The sequence below is a fragment of the Orbicella faveolata genome, unplaced genomic scaffold (assembly GCF_042242905.1).
Source record: "Orbicella faveolata isolate gen_17 unplaced genomic scaffold, um_ofav_v1 contig_1, whole genome shotgun sequence".
NCBI classification, from domain to species: Eukaryota; Metazoa; Cnidaria; class Anthozoa; order Scleractinia; family Merulinidae; genus Orbicella; species Orbicella faveolata.
In genome coordinates, this window is record NW_028301536.1 from 26,099,470 (window position 1) to 26,115,920 (window position 16,451).

The window sequence follows — 16,451 nt, forward strand, 5'->3', positions numbered from 1 at the left end:
ACGATCTTAGCGTACAACTATCAGTAACAAAAGAAGCTGCATTAGTGAACTTTAGATCAGCTAAACGTACTCTCTAGTCTGTTCAACACAACTAAGTCTATTAAGTAAACTTTTGCAGCTGATTTCGTTCCTTGTGACAGGATAGGCCTTGAAAAAGAATACATATTAGTCTTGCCCGTTCACGTTTGAAGAAAACTTCGGTCGTATACGAGAGCAGAAAAAACAAAACATTTGTAACTTCTCACGAAGAGATTTTATCTGGCTTTTTGTTTAAATGGGGAAAATTAGTAAAGGAAGTGATCTATGAAAATTGAGAGGGGGTCACTCGGTCACCGGCCATTTAAGAGAGAAAACTGCCGGTAAAGTTAATACAACCGGTACTAAGTACTAAGTGCTTGCTCGTATTTCTTCCTTAACGCGCACACTTGATCTATGAGTGAGGTTCGTGCGCAGTTAGGATGCGCAGAATATCGAGACTCTCGATACCAGCTCATTGTTGTCAGATAAACGCGTAGCTATGGGAACGAGAATGGATACCAACCCTCTTCAGTCCGCCATGTTGGTTTTTGAGGCCTTCGTAGAAGTCTTAATATGGGTCAAAGTGAGCCATGATTGATTGACTGCCATGTGCTTATGCTTGTGTCACCTGCGTCCTCACTGCCACATAAGGACAAGTATAAGAAGAACCCCATGTTTGCTCCCCTTGTGCTTATGTTTATGCGTCTGTTCAGCTGCCCTTATGCTTATGCTTATGCGCTAGTGGGACTCTTTATTGGGACTCTTGTTCTTGTGACACATTCTACAAACTCGTACAAAGTATTCTTTGTTTTCAAGTAACATATCAAACACGAAAGACCATGTTTGACCGTATTTCCAAACACCTTGAAGAAAGTTGAAAATACGACGCGCAGCGGAGTATTTTTGACGAAATTTGAGGTGTTTGGAAATGTGATCAAACAATGTCTTGACTGTTTGATATATCTCCTCAACCGAAACTAAAACTAAGGAGAAAAGGGAGAAGTAAAATCGTAAAAATCTTTGCTAATTGAGATTAGATATCCAACCACCGTCATGGTCATGATTTCCCTTGCTTAAAATTGATGAATTATTAATCAGAATAACACTTTCCTTTACATCTTATATCAGGTTTGTGCCTAAGGCCCCAGTGAAATGCCGTTTAATCTTAGAGATGAATAATTTCTCGCTTCTTGTGGAAAACGGTACACAGTTAATCTTTCTTTACTCTCTTGGTGAAACCTTTAGCATGATTTGTCCTGGAGAACAGGTGAGAACAAAACTGGTAGCAACAACATCCACTGGAACCTGCAAAAGGAAAAGATAATTCAATTATTTTGGGATCCACCATTGTTTAAATGATCCCAAGAGGAATATAGACACAGTTTTGATACTTAATGAGATCGTGAAGCTGAACAATACAATTCTTCATTCTGCAACCTATAGAACAGTTGGGTTTAAAGCTGGTCTATGCAAAGTTTAAAGTCACAACTTTTGTTTCTTAGTTACGCCTTCCTACAAATATTAAATCCGAAGTTAACACGAAAGTTCTGCTACTTTGGTTGCTGCACACGGATATAAAACTCATATTTCTTAGTTATACAACCTACATTTGTTTTTCATATCCGTCGGCCCCCTACAAGTTAGGGTACACAACAAGTCTGCAACCTTACATACAGCGTTGGTCTAATTATATGACAAAGTTTTGCACCGGAATTCAGATGAAAAACTTTATACGAAAAAGGACAAGAAAGAAAGGTGACGGTTGGGCGAATCTAGCTGAAGTCAAAATAGAATAGAGCTACATGTAGCTTTAGGAAACGCAACAAGAGTAGCCCTGCTCAGGAAGGGAATATTGAAAAGGGCTAAGTAAACAACAACAAAAAATACGCCATCTTACCGCTGTTTTCTCAGCGCGCTCTAGCTTGTATTTCTTCAGTAATCTCACCAGGGTCAGTGTAATTTCCAGCAAAGCAAATTCATTCCGACACAGCTGCGAGGACCATGTCCAAATGGCAAAAATGTATAAGGATGACGCTTCGCTCTTTCTGCTTTAGCGAAGCAATTCTTTTGAAGGAACTTTCCGTAGCTAATTGAAGGGTGAATACGTGCAAGGAAAAGAGGCCGGCTGGGTAGAAGACAGCCAGTTTCTACAACAAATTGTTACTTCTTAAACTTAAAATGAAAACAGTGCCTCGCTGGTTTTTACACCAACGACGCTATGCTGGGGGAAATAACTGAAAGTGTTAAGATAAACTAAGCTCCAGAAGGTTCACAAATAAACTGTAAGAACGAACGGAACTATTTCCATGTATTGCACATGGTAGTCACATATGGCCACGCACTCACACCAAGAAAGGATATCTCGCGGTGTCTTACATGAAGTCAACACCTTTTTACATCAACAATTTGACAGTGTTAATATGACGGACGGCTGACGAGGCTCGAAGAGCGAAATAGATATCGAACTACCGCGAACAATTTTTATATTATTTCGAAGTTATTTTAAAGTGCGTTTAGAGTGTATAAAAGACGTGATGTCTCGTTCTTCTCGAAAAAAAAAGTGCAAAACAATGTGAACATTACAACAATAGCAGTAATGAAACGTGATGTCGATTGTACCTTAACTGCTCAAATAACAAAAGGTACGTAACTGAAGCACAGTAGAAAGCTAACAACTTTTTGTTGTAGCAAAGCTTCTCTCACCTCTCTGGATCAAACTTTTCAGGCTCTGACCAGATCTCTGGGTCATGATGAATTGCATAATTTGGAATCACGACCGGAACTGCGACCGTAACTCCTTTGATATTAGCTTCTTATCTAGACTATAAATTCGAGACAAAATAAAGTCACGTATGTATGTTAGTAAAAATCGACTTCGAGAAGGCACTGGGGACGAGGTTGCCTGGAAAGAAGCGAGAAAATAGGATTCGATAAAGAGAAGTAGGCGAGCAAGCCCATTTGGTTTTGTTTGGGCGACAAAAGATATAAACTATAAGGTATGTTGTGGGCGATTTTGGGGGAAATTTATCCGGGGATTTAAACTTAATATATTGGCTTAGCCAAGCGTAAAAGCGGAACTCCACAGTTATTTATTTGGATGTTGTTAATAATTGAAATATCCCAATATGCTAAGCAAATTTCAGACGGTTTTGCAGTTTCAGTCCACAGTTGCATCGCATCCACATTGGGCTACATTGTAATATAAATGAGAAAAGGTAACGGTGAAATTAAAAGGGCTATAAGGCTAAATTGTATGCAGTAAATAAATTGACTGTTTAGTTTTTTGTTTGTTTGTTTGTTTTTTTTTGTATTGGACACATTCCTCATAGACCTCATGTGTGTGGACCCCACGCATGGTGAGTACGTATACGCAATGTTTTCCCAGTAGTCTATGTTTCTTTCTCGTATAACCAGGCACTGGTTTCACCAAATGTGCCAAAATATTGTTCTCGAAGAATCTTGCAGGAATTTGAGTGGTTTCCGAAAGGTTTTGATTGGAAATACGATTGTTACGTGCCTTGAAAGTATCTATGGAGCAAATAAAATGTACATTGGAGTTTATTTCATTTTTTTCATGCTACCCGGAACTTGATGTAAGGTTTGTTTTATAATAAAAACTTGCTTCGATTAGAAATGGAAATTAAAATATTCGCCTAAAGTCAGGATTCCTCAACAGGATTTTAAAACGCTCTGCTGGCAAAAAGCCACCAGGTGGATAATTCGTTCGAATTATTTCTACACACGGAAATTCTGGATTCTTCATTAGATACTAACAGATCAGAGATGTTTGCTTCATACACATGAAGAAAAATAAATTCAGCGTCGTCTGTTCACCATCGTCTGAAGGAAGTCACTGGTTTCGTGAAAAGTTGTTATGAAGCTGCAGTTATTGACGTCGCCGTACTATACGAAAAATACACATCTTAAGCATTTTGACTTTGGCGACACGACAAGACTCAAGAAAGTTTCCCCCGTTACCGAGCTGGGCTTCCCGTGTTGTCGCATCATAAGGTTGCCTCCTCCCATCATGACGTTGCACACAATGATGTAGAGAAAATGCGTTAAGCACTCCGGCAAATTTTAAAACAATACTTTGCAATAAATCTAAAACTGCAACTCTTTTTTTGCACCATAGTATTTATTCACTATCCAGTGACTACATGTCCTCTTAGAGGGCTTTTTATTTTTGTTAGACGATGACGTAAGTCAATCGCCTTAAACTGGCGTGCAATCTCGTAGAACGTGAAGTATATATGAAATAATTCTTCTTTCCAGTTGCTTAAATTGGAAAATTTACTGATACTTCACTTTCATCTACTACCGCAGTTCAATATGAATTATTTCATATATACTTCACATCATTTCACTCACGGGAATATATGAACTCAATTAATTGACCTCGCTCCCAATGTGTGGCTTCATAGCTCAGTTGGTAGAGCATCGCACCGGTATCGCGGAGGTCACGGGTTCGAATCCCGTTGAAGCCCTGATTTTTTTTTCAGGCTTCTTCTTTCCAGTTGCTTAAATTGGAAAATTTACTGCGATGATCATACTTCACTTTAATCTCGTAGAACGTTCGTTATAGAAATCTGCTGTGCGGGAGCAAAGTCCAGTGGCTTCACTTAACCAGATTTGCATTGTCCTTGCCAGCAAAAGCGTATACTAAATATGTGCTGATTGAATAAAACAATGAAGAACCATTCAACCTTTAATCATTGTAAGCTCTGTTAAATTTACATTCTAGACTCTACTTCGTTTTTGGAGTGTTTGTATTTGGACAATGTAGAATGTTGCTATTAATTCTACAAAGGCCAAGCACTGCTCATGAGCTGAGATTGCATAATTAAAGTGCATGGTACCTATGTGGTTATTGGAGAGCCTTGATTGAGTGTTTCTCTGCAAAGTAATGTTTCCTATGTTTTAAGAAAAATTAGTTGGAACATTTGCTTGAACCGCTAACAAGTAAGCTGTTTGTGGCATTTTTGTTTGATGTAGTTTTGACATGCAGGAATCACAACTGAAAACGACAACATAAAAGAATTTGCTCATTCTCATCAGACTCCTCTCCGCTCGGAAAGCGAGCTTAAAATGCATACATGTAGGGCTGTTTCGACTTTAAGCGAGATCATTTACTTCTTTCCATATAAATCTGTTTGTTTTGAAATTCCAATTTCAGGGTAGCTAATATTTCAGACATTCTAAAGGGTCATCCCTTATGCATACGTTGCAATCATATGAAGTGGAAGAAGTTGTGTTCCAACCCTGGATTTTAATATTGACAAAAGAATGTGCATTTTCATTGTAATGGAAATTTTATCATGTAACAGAACTGTCTTCTGTGCTTGTTGGTGACATTCTTATTCTCTGCTACCTCCTCAATCAGAAAGACATTTCAATTAATCATTATATCCTTTATTGGTTAACATGGGGTCTCCCACATAAAAAGAATTCTGTGCATTTTTTTGTGAGATATAAATGAAATACAGTGGTTAAAATATACTCAGTTCCTAAATCTCTACCATATCTCCCCTGAAAATATCAAAAATAAATAGTATACTGTCCTTGTGTAAAGTTGGAGAGTTTTGTTGAACTTGAAGATACATTTAGCACTCTTCGCTTCTATATGAAGTTTTCTCCTGCTGGAATGATTTGCACCATATCTCAAAGTAAGTATAAGCAAGGTGGAAAGAAATGAAAACCAATTTTTCGGGCACACCCTTTGAGCAAGCCATAACTGTGATCTACTTACCTAAAAGTGATTCTCGCTAGCCCCAATAATTTCACCTCTCACCGAGTACCTCTGTAATTTGAATTTCCTCCAAAAAATTATCAAGGAACTACCAGGCCTTGGGCTATCGGTAATAAATTCAGGAGCTAAAAGTTATTTTTCTTGAGTCAAACTTAATCTTGTAGCAAATCCTTCATGTATTAGGAATTGCTGTTTTTCCTTGGCTAATACGCCTTACAGGCAATACATACTTAAATAATTAGGCTATTTAGTGAAATTCTGGATTCTAATTGGCTTGAAATAAAATTAATAATGCTAAAAAAACATTCAATTTAGGACTCAAATCTTACCTAACCTGGCCTCAAGTATGTGTACCAGCTCTAAATCGAATTTAAAGTGTATGCTTACAAGAAAGTTCAGCACATGCATCATGTTTATCAGTACCATTCACGTAATTGCGTGAATTACTTTATTACACTTGTCAAAATACATATTTGGATAAGTAGGAAACGTGGTGTAACTCCTAATCTAAGTGCTTTTAAGGAAATCGTCACAGTGAAATTTAGAGCTGAGAAATATATAGTTATGAAAAACAACACAGAACTTAACTTTCAGGCTAGATGACAGTCGTATATAAAATGCATATTAGAAACTTAATTGATTGTATGAAGTCTTATTTTTATTTTAATAAATTATAATAACAGCACACGTAAATTATTGATGTTAGTAATGTTAAGTGTTATTAAGAATATGTATTGTTTTCGTTTTTGAACCTCACAAGGTTAAAATAAAAGTGGAAAAGTGAAAAAAAATCTCGTATCATTGTCATCTAAAAGCCATTTTTACTTGGATCAGAAGGGTGGTTTACTAGACGATTAATATTTCTCGCTTCTTGTGGAAAACGGTGCACGATTAATCTTTCTTTACTCTCTTGGTGAAACCTTTAACATGACTTGTCCAGGAGAACAGGTGAGAACAAAAGTAGCAACAAAATCCGCTGGAACCTGCAAAAGGAAAAGAAAACTGAATTATATGCACAGCAATACTGAATTATACATTTCTCAGTTATCTACTATTTTGTATATTTTTCCCATTTGTAATCAATAAAGATTTGATTGATTGTTTTGCTAACATGTTAATTTAGTAGTTTTCATTTGAGTGTGGAAGCGTCATTGGGTATGCATCGCTGCGCTACGCGATTGGCTTACAGTGCGACTATTCCAACCAAGGCCACTTAAGCAAATTCTTTGCAAATTGACCACTGGCATTTTAGAAGTTTTATAATAGTTGCTAATCAAAATGAACACAAATCTGTTGCCATTGTAATGTATAGCTTGATTACATCGATAGTTTGTTGGAAAACTATTGTTAACCTCCACGATTTTTACTCGTTAAATTTGTAGAAAATTTTGTCGGGCGGTCCTGGTTAGAGTAGTCGCAATGTAACAATCTCGCTCAACTTTTTCATTCAATCAGAAGTAAACCCCCGACAAATCGTGGTTCCGTCGTTTGCACACGTTTTCCGGCGCTTCGCGTCAGATATATGTAATTATTTCGAGTCTTGATTGGTTCATTGGATTGTCTGTGTCCTTTGTGATTGGCTGGTGTAATGATACTTTGTTTCTGGTTTAACCGCTATAAAATCCGCTCCAAAACCCACACATAATCAGTACGTTTTGTTATGGAAACGCCATCTCGATTGGATCCTTTGAACAGTACAACCAATAAGGAATGGGTAAATATTCTATTATGCTTCTCAGAAGTTAGGCCGTAAAATATTAGGTTTGCGCGTTGGATAGCCCGGATCCAACCAAAGAAAGAAACATTTCCTGTCAAAGAAAAGATGTTGATCGGCAGGACACTTTGCCACCAAATCCATCAGCAGGCTACCAGGTGAATCCCCAACAAGGTTCCAAGCTAACATACAGTGGTCTAATTATATTACAAAACTTTGCACTAGAATTTGGAAGAAAAATCTAATCGGACAAAAAAGGACAAGAAAGAAAGGATGAAACCGGCTGAAGTGAATATAGAATAGAGCTAGCTTTAGGAAAGCTAAGAAGGGTAGCCCCTGCCCAAGACAGAGAAAACTGTAGACAACTAAAAAAATATGAGGCAATCTTACCACTGTTTTCTCAGTGCGCTCTAGCTTGTATTTCTTCAGTAACCTCACCAGGGTCAGTTTAATTTCCAGCAAAGCAAATCTCATGCCGACACAGTTGTGAGGACCATATCCAAATGGCAAAAATGTATAAGGATGACGCTTTGATTTTTCTGCTTCAGTGAACCTATCAAGACGGAGAAATTCTTTGAAGGAACTTTTCGTAACTAACTTAAGGGTGAACACATTTAAGTAAAAGGGAATGGTTGGATAGAAGACAGCCAATTTCCACAACAAACGCCATTATTACTTCGTAAAAATAAAATGAAAAACAGTGTTACCGGTTTTTACTCCAACGACGCTATGCTAAGGAAAATATCTGAGAGTGTTGGGATAAATGAAGCCCCAGAGGACTTACCCTAATGAACTCTAAAAACGAATGGAACTATTTCCACATTCCGCGCACGGTAGTCACTCCCACCAAGAAAGGATATCCCGTGTTGACTTACATGGTCAACACTTTTGTATTGAGCTAACTCGATTTAGCACTTTTTGTCTCGTTTCGAAGTTATTTTTAAGTGCGTCGAGAGTGTAAAAAAGACGTGATATCTTGTTCTCTGTTCAGGGAAAATAAGAAGACGATGTAGGCATTAAACAATAGCATGCAGAAATGAAACGTGATGTCGATTGTACCTTACACCTAAAATAACAAAAGGTGCATAAGTGGAGTACATTTTGAAGCTGACAACTTTTTGTTGCAGCAAGGCTTCTCTCACCTCTCAGGATCAAACTTTTCAGGCTCTGGCCAGATCTCTGGGTCATGATGAATTGCATAACATGGAATCATGACCGGCATTCCACTTGGAATTGTAACTCCTTTGATGGTGCAGGTCTCGTTGCAATCTCTCTGGAGTCTAAATCAGACAAGGCACACAATCAGGTACAAGCAAAATAAATCTAGCATTAACAGGTCAGCTAAGATAAAGTAAATGTTATAGTTCAAAGCTCGTGCAACTCTGTGATTGCCAATTATAAAGATATAAACTGGTGTTTAGTCTGCCTGGCTCACGGTAGATGCATCTGACGACGCATGCCACAGGAAATATCACTACAAAGCATTAAATTCGTTCGCATTGCAGTAACTCTCCAGTAAGCCTTAAGGTGGGTTACGGATCCACCGTATTGCATTACCAGCATACTTACACAAATCCAGGGGGATACATCCTGACTGTTTCGTTAATAACCATGTCAAGGTAATCCATCCCGTGAAGGACATCATACGACGGCGACCCCTACGTGTAAAATGGAAATTGTTGAAAATAAAAAATAATTATGTCTCCCCACCCCTTGCATATTTCATCGCCATTGAACTAGGTAGTGTGCAAACATTAGCACGTGGGAGTGAGGAATGAATCATCTCAGAGTGGTATAAATAAGGTCATATCCGTCCCACAATAAAGTAATCTTTCCTCAAGGCATTTCATTCACTCAGTTTTTCTTTAATTACTACCTATACTGAGTTTGGTAGAATTGGCTTTCGTGGAATCGTTGAGATGTTATTCTACTTTACAGAATGCCGAAAATATATAGCCTGACAAAATTAGTATGTTTCGAAACTGTTACAAGAGGGACAAGTAGGATTTACGAGGTGTTCAACCTAAGCCCAATTTCACAGTTTAGAAAAGAAGTACGAGGTGCGCCATAGCACCATTTAATACTATCTACCTCGTCTCCAGGCCACATACGATCAATCTCGTCTCTCAGTTTGTCTTGGACATGCGTATTCAAGGCGAGCTGGTGACAGGCAAATGCCAGAGTGGTACTTGAAGTGTCATAGCCAGCCAGAAGGAATACAAGACTTTGGGCCTGAATATCGTTATTGTCAATTTTCTCTCCTCCCGTTTCTTCTCTAGCATCTAACATCAGTTGCAGCATGTCTTTACGCTGTAAGCGATGTAAATATCACGCACAGTGTGAAACTCGTGTTAACATTACTGATAATTAAGAAAAAAACAGCAAATAAGATAGTTTGCATAATTGCAAATAAACTGCTTTTTTTAACTTTCCACTCGAAGCTATACATCGACCGAAGGAACTGTGACGTAGATTAAGGCGGAACATGTGACTTCAGATGACACGTAAACAAGTTAAGTTAGAAAGAGCTTTCTTCGAGTTAAGTGACAAATCTTGAAAAAAGCGCCAGAACGATTCTTTGGAAGGACAGCAAGATATAGATGCTATTTTCTTAGTCCCATTATTAAGAGCATTGATTCGCGAAATTGCATTAAAAACACTCTTACAGTACTCTAACTCACTTCTGCTGTTGATTACCACTTACATGTGCTTTGCTCTTGCCATTTGCCTTCTGCCTTTCCTCGATGATATTTGCTGCAATGGACCCTATTTTGTCCCAGCCAAATGGGTCTGGAATATACTTCAGTATGTATTCTCCAAATGGCACCAAAACTGAAATACATGATTACAACAAACTTCAGGACACGTTTCTGGTTTCTTTTAATAAGGTGGGTAAAAATCAAATACAATGTGATCAGACACAACGGTGGATCAAAGCAGTAAATCCTTACAAAATATTGCGGTTAAAGGGTTTATTTCCATAGCCTTTTTTGCTAGTTCAGTGATGGGATCTTTCTCAACAGTTTGTGTTTCTGCCTTGACTCCAAATGCTGTTGACAAAATCACTTCCATGGTAAGACTCTGAAGCCACCTAGAAGAAAAATCAGATATGAAGTATAAACAATTAACTCTATATTTATACCTAACCCGTACTCGCACCCAAAATCAGCCAGCTGAGCATGATATCTTAGCCATATCAAGTCAGTGACTTGATATCGCAGGATATCAGGAAGGTAGACACGGCTTCTGATTTGCTAATTGCGAATTCGAGTACGGTAATAGTACATACAGTATCAAGCTGAATCAGGGACATAATTGTCATAATTTTGCAATCTAACATATAGAAGAAATTTTTTCAGTTCTATACCAATGATGATTTTGGTGGTTTTCATTTTTTAGGCTACACTCAACACTTTTAGCTGAGCTTACGACATCCATCAAAAACGGCCGTGAGATAACCTAAGGTACTTATGTAGAAACAATTTAAATACTAAACTGCGCCTTTCAATAACATGCGGACTCTAAAACTCAAAGCTCAAGCGACAAATGCGTTTTTCCCTACCGTCGATCAAATGTTCGGCGGCTCCTCCCAGCCTCCGACTACTGCCGAGCGCGCGGTTATATAATCGTTGAGAACAGTTCAGACAACAGTGCTCGGCAGAAGTCGGATGCTGGGAGGAGTCGCCGAACATTTGATTGACGGTAGCGAAAAACACATTTGTCGGTTGAGCTTTGAGTTTTAGAGTCCGCATGTTAACTAGATTTAGAGTCCGCAGTTAACTAGATTGTAGGCCTCTGAGTGCTTCTTTCTGACTTTGTTGTAACGTTTAAACTACAACTTTTATGTCTTACATGAATAAAACTTCCGAAATGAAACACAGTAAACTTTTGTTGACTATATGTAACAACCTGTGAAAATCAACGATCTCTCCTGTCTTAGAAATCCTGTCCACTTTGTTCATTAGAGTGTCCAGCGCTTCATTCATAAATGGCATCATCTGAAAGAAATTTTATGCACAATAATAAAACGGCTTATTACTTTATAGTTGTGCGAATGCTAAACTTAGTGTCTTTGTTGTGGACCCATACCACCGGCTGCAAACAAATCCGCACACTATATTCTCCGTGAAAATTATTATGATTAAAAATATTACTAAACTGATAAATGAATAACCTTATAGAGGTAAGTAACCTAAAATTTTCAGTTTACTTGCCTGCTTCATTTTAGACGCACTGAATGTTGGCGACAAGGTGGCACGTATGTCCTTCCACTTCTGACCACTCACAATGGTTAACATTCTGTCATAAGGCTTCCAGAACTCAATGTGTTCAACTAACCTCTGATAAAATTTGACAGAACAATGTTACTTTGAGCATATATCACAACATATTTTAGCATTGGCTTTAAGGTCCGAATTTTAAACTCATGAGCATTGCCTCAGTATCCTCACGAACAGTCTTTCTGAAAATAATTATTTTCATAATCTTAAAAAAACATTGCCCCAATTTCCCTTTCAGGGAACGTGGCCTTCATAGACAGTCCCAAAAAGTTGATTTCACGGTACAATAAGAGAAATTCTGCTTTAGCTACAAACGTTCCCGGGCATACACGCAGAATGGAGGCCAGTTTAATTTCACACAAGTACACTTGGGGTGCTTTGGGCATCCTCGGAGACCCAGGGGCAGCTAGTTGGGAGGACGCGATGTTTCGGGCAACACGATATTTTCGGCCGAAAGTTTACATCAAGAACTTTCGCCTGAAAATATCGCGTCACCTGGAAACATCACGTCGGATGGCTTTGGGTATTTACAGCTTCCTTGGTAGTGCAGTCAGGTGAAGCTTGCCCCGCGATAAATTACATTAGCAAAAAGGATCATCTCAGTTTGACGAAATGCTATAGACATTCTAGACCTGCTTCTGTCATCATTTACGTGGAGAACCCAGCATGCTTTTGAGCCAAAGAGTACTTTATTCTAAAATACCACAATTATATTTACCTTTCGATCGTGGAACTTTGAAAATTCCTTAACAAGGATCTCTTTGATCATGTCTGGATCAGCCACCATCAGGAAAGGCTCACGGAAAATATAAACTCTAAACAACAACAAAAAAATCATATCCTTAATCTTCAGTGTTTTTTAAAATGTTAAGTATGAGAACACACAGTGCATACCCAAAGACTTTTCCATATTTCTTACACCATTCCATCTGACATTTTGGAATAAGGTTCGGCTGTGTACAAGAAAACAAAATTACAAACAGTTCTAATCAAAGTGGCTATGAGCCGCTCAACTTGGGCTATGAAGTTATACAAGATGTTAAAGGATAGCAGCAAAATGTTGTTGAAGCTGACAACATATCACAGAGAGTAAACATTAATGGTAAGAGTCCTATTCAGCAGGGAAAAACAACACTCCTAGTCGGTAACTGAAACGCTACAAACCCAGTGTTACTAGAAAGCAGAGGGAAAATATACTATGGAAAATTCCTCAAAATTCTGGGTCTGTTATTTTTTTCCAGAAGCAATCTGTGAATCGCATGAGTCCCATTCACAGCTTTGTTTGTTTTTACTTTTTGGTGTCAGTATTCTTGGTGCTTAGGACCCATAAATGATTAAACAAGCAAAGATACAAAATAGAGGTAACCCACTTCAAGTGGTATGAAAAGATAGGTAAACTATGGCCAATGAATCTCTTCCAAAGTCGAAAAAGATACATTATTTACTTCTACAGCATACGTCTCTTTCGTTCAAATGCACGATCCTACCTTTATGGACTACTTACATTTAACTGGTTTTTTATCGAGTTTCCAAAAAATGGAACAGGTGTTGGCCCAGGGATTCCAAGTTTCTTGAACACAGTGAAGGGTGCAATACAAGATCTTAGATAAAAACAATGTAAAGAACCATAACTCGTGATGATGATCGCTACTTATTGACTTTAAAACGCGAGTGATAAACGTCCAAATTCTCCATACAAAAATAATACAATGTCATTCAGGCAAGTAATAAAAATTCCGCAGTTTTGCGTGACTACAATCTGGCGTCACCCGTGCGTGACTTGGCTCTACCATACTACTGTACTGCATTACACCATATGCTAATTACCAAATTTACAATGTGAAAGCCTGGATGGCGACTGAAATATTATTTACAGCTTAAATCAACGGACGGTTTAAAATGAATTAGGTGTTTAGGTTATGTTTAAGTGTGGTAAAATGTTCGATTTGCGCATTTGTTTTAATATGCGTTTGCGTTTGAAATAACGAAGTTTTGCCGGACTGTCTGGTACGTCTTTAGCAAAATGGAGAACATACAAGAAGTAATCGGTTGTTTTGCCAGTTGTCTCTATTTATCCTACATACCGGTAACAAATGACAATCAGGAATCCAGCCAAAAGCGTAACCCAGTGATCGTTCGCAAACTGAACCATTGTTTGCAGAAGGTCAGCCATCTTAGCTGTATTATGTAAGCTTATATTAAAGAAACCTGACTTGGGTTGGAGCACGCAAGATTCAACTTTGGCTTTTCTTCGGCGTGGTCTGTTCAATTCCTTTCGGCGGAAATACGACAAACTATAGAGTTAGAAAGAACGTAAGCAGGTCAATAATTACACGATTCCGGACAAACCTCAGTGTAAGTGAACATAAAATTTAAACGTTCTGCAAGTTCGTGGCCTCGGGCTCGAGCTTATATCTGAAAACAAACAACGAAATTAACTTACTGTGGTATCAATACAAGATATTTCCTTGATCACTGCTATTATTTAAAACATGCTTCCAGCTTGGCCTAGACTAACGTTTCTTGGCAGACTGTACATAATTTGACCTCTGATTCGATTTTACATAGAAGCCCCAGATTTGCATGTTAAAGTTCACGGCTGATGTAAGTTGATGAATTAAATGTTGAGTATGCGTGACAGTGTCACGTAATATAAGTCGAGTTATCATGCATGAAATTAATAGTGTTTTCTTTTCTTATTTTGCTTTTATCAAATTCTTAGTTAGATCACATGCATATTTCATAAATTAATTTGTTAAGGAATAAACTGTGTTCATTTTTGTCCCAAGAACAGATTTGACAATTTGTCAAATTTCAGTTTCTCGTTGACGTGACGTCACCAGTCAAGCAATTTTACCATAACTGGAAAATTTGTGTTTTTGCTCTCCCGTGCATGGCAAATTGAAGTAGAGAAAACAAAGTGCATTGTTCTAAAATGGACGTAGTGCTCAACAGGACTGGTCAGAAATGGTCAGGGCTTCTCCAAACCAATCAAACTAGTCGTTTGATTAGTTTGTTAGTCTCTTCCATGCGAAAGCACACGAAGTGCAGCTCAATAACCACATTTGTCAACTAAATGTAAAGGTGTTTTTTTTTCCTGTCACTGTGGACCGAGGGAAACGTCCGTCTCTTAAAAAGGGGTTTGACTGCAAAAAAAAAAATACGAAATAGAATGTACGAGATGCGACACTCGGACAAGGAGCTTAAAATCGAATACTATGCACCTCGGATCTAAAGAAAATTCAAGGTGGCTCTGACCCATGTTTGTGAAATTATTCCAATATTGGATTGGCTATATCTTCTTGTCTAATAATGATGATGATCGATCATTTGAGCTGGCCTCAGGCTGAGGTTCTCTACCGCCATCCAATCGCCATCCTAGTACAAGTCGACGTCGAAAAGGCCCTGGGGACGAGGTTGCCTGGAAAGAAGCGGGAAAGTAGGATTCGATAGAGAGTCGAAGGCGAAGAAGGTCAATTTTGGTTTTCTTTGTGCATCAAACGAACAAACAAGAAATGAATTCAAAAGATAGAAACTAAAAGGTATGTTGTAAGCGAATTTTGGGGGATTCAGAGAACTTGAAAAGTAATAACTACGCACCGAACTACGCGCACGGCGTCGTCGAGAACAACATTGGTCGTTGAAAACAGTCCTGTTAAAATTAATTAGGCACGAGCTTAATTTTACCTCTTCAACGACATTTATTTTAATAGTGTGTTAATCCCCAACAAAACAACTGTATTCAATGGCGAGTAACACGCGCTGTAGACAAACCGGTTATTTTTTTTAAAAAAAAACGTTGTTTCTGTGGGGCTGGGCGGTACCATGTAGTAATAAAGGACCGATTGTTCATGGTTAATCTCAATTTTTCGTTGTGGTGCCAATGTGGGCTCACATTTAGTATTCGACCCTCGGTACTTCGCAAATATTTGCCGTTCTCCCGAAGTGGTGTAAATTTACTTATTACAAAACGGGGTAAACACAAACTGAACTATTCGTATTTTACTCTTTTTATGATTTGAGATTTGATAGAGTGCATGATCATTAACATTATTGATCATGAGCCTTCACAGATGGACTAACTGGAGAAGACTATAACTTGCAGATATATTAGCTTTATTCAATGGGACCAATGGATTGACAAGATTTTTGGCTTATTACACCGTAACAAACTAAATGATGCTATTACTAACATACTTGCATGTTGCTGTTGCCATTTGATTTTTCCCTTTCAGAGATAATTATTGTTGATACTTGGACCCTATCTTGTCAGAATCAAAAGGATCTGAGTGTATGGCATTAAAAATGATCAGATGAATTAGTGGATAAATTTCCAAATCGATGAACTTGATGATGTAACATTTGAATAGTAAGTTCCCTAAATAAACCCATAAAATATGCTCCCCCAAATTTTACATTAATTAGCTCTCTTGAAAATAATTATATATAACCAGGGGGCTTGCATAATCTTTATACAGCAAAATAACATTTTATTAAGACTGGTTAATTTATACCATTTAAGTATTTTGGGGGAGAGATGAAACACCTGGCAAGGGACAGAGGGGACTGGAAGCGATTTGTCAGTGGCCTAATGTTCCAAAATGGAGTGAATAGGCTTCATATCAGAAGTATTTTCGGGGCTTTTGTTGTTTATGTGATGAAAATAGAACTTTTATTGAGTTTCAACTTA

General features: G+C 38.0%; 1 protein-coding gene and 1 long non-coding RNA gene across 2 annotated transcripts; both read right to left on the bottom strand.

The window, feature by feature from the left end:
* Nucleotides 1-1,081: 1,081 nt before the first annotated feature.
* Nucleotides 1,082-2,087, bottom strand: LOC149118550 (uncharacterized). The gene is made up of 2 exons (XR_016205518.1): nucleotides 1,916-2,087; nucleotides 1,082-1,323 (listed from the first exon to the last, which is right to left on the bottom strand). It is a non-coding gene; the product is annotated as an uncharacterized LOC149118550 (long non-coding RNA).
* A 3,327-nt stretch (nucleotides 2,088-5,414) lies between these two features.
* Nucleotides 5,415-14,407, bottom strand: LOC110043712 (cytochrome P450 3A7-like). The gene is made up of 14 exons (XM_020749202.2): nucleotides 14,205-14,407; nucleotides 13,846-14,055; nucleotides 13,266-13,362; nucleotides 12,656-12,714; nucleotides 12,480-12,576; nucleotides 11,696-11,821; nucleotides 11,391-11,479; nucleotides 10,433-10,572; nucleotides 10,186-10,313; nucleotides 9,573-9,791; nucleotides 9,051-9,139; nucleotides 8,624-8,761; nucleotides 7,872-8,034; nucleotides 5,415-6,750 (listed from the first exon to the last, which is right to left on the bottom strand). Exons 2-14 carry the CDS (start codon nucleotides 13,932-13,934, stop codon nucleotides 6,670-6,672), a joined length of 1,515 nt encoding a protein of 504 aa, XP_020604861.2. The 5' UTR covers nucleotides 13,935-14,055; nucleotides 14,205-14,407; the 3' UTR covers nucleotides 5,415-6,669.
* Between the last annotated feature and the right edge of the window lie 2,044 nt (nucleotides 14,408-16,451).

Coding starts and splice junctions, on each gene's coding strand:
- LOC110043712 (XM_020749202.2), bottom strand. CDS start 13,934: ATGGCTGACCTTCTGCAAACAATGGTTCAGTTTGCGAACGATCACTGG. Junction 12,715..13,265: donor CGATAAAAAACCAGTTAAAT/GTAAGTAGTCCA, acceptor TCTTGTACACAG/CCGAACCTTATTCCAAAATG. Junction 10,573..11,390: donor GAGATCGTTGATTTTCACAG/GTTGTTACATAT, acceptor TTTTTCTTCTAG/GTGGCTTCAGAGTCTTACCA.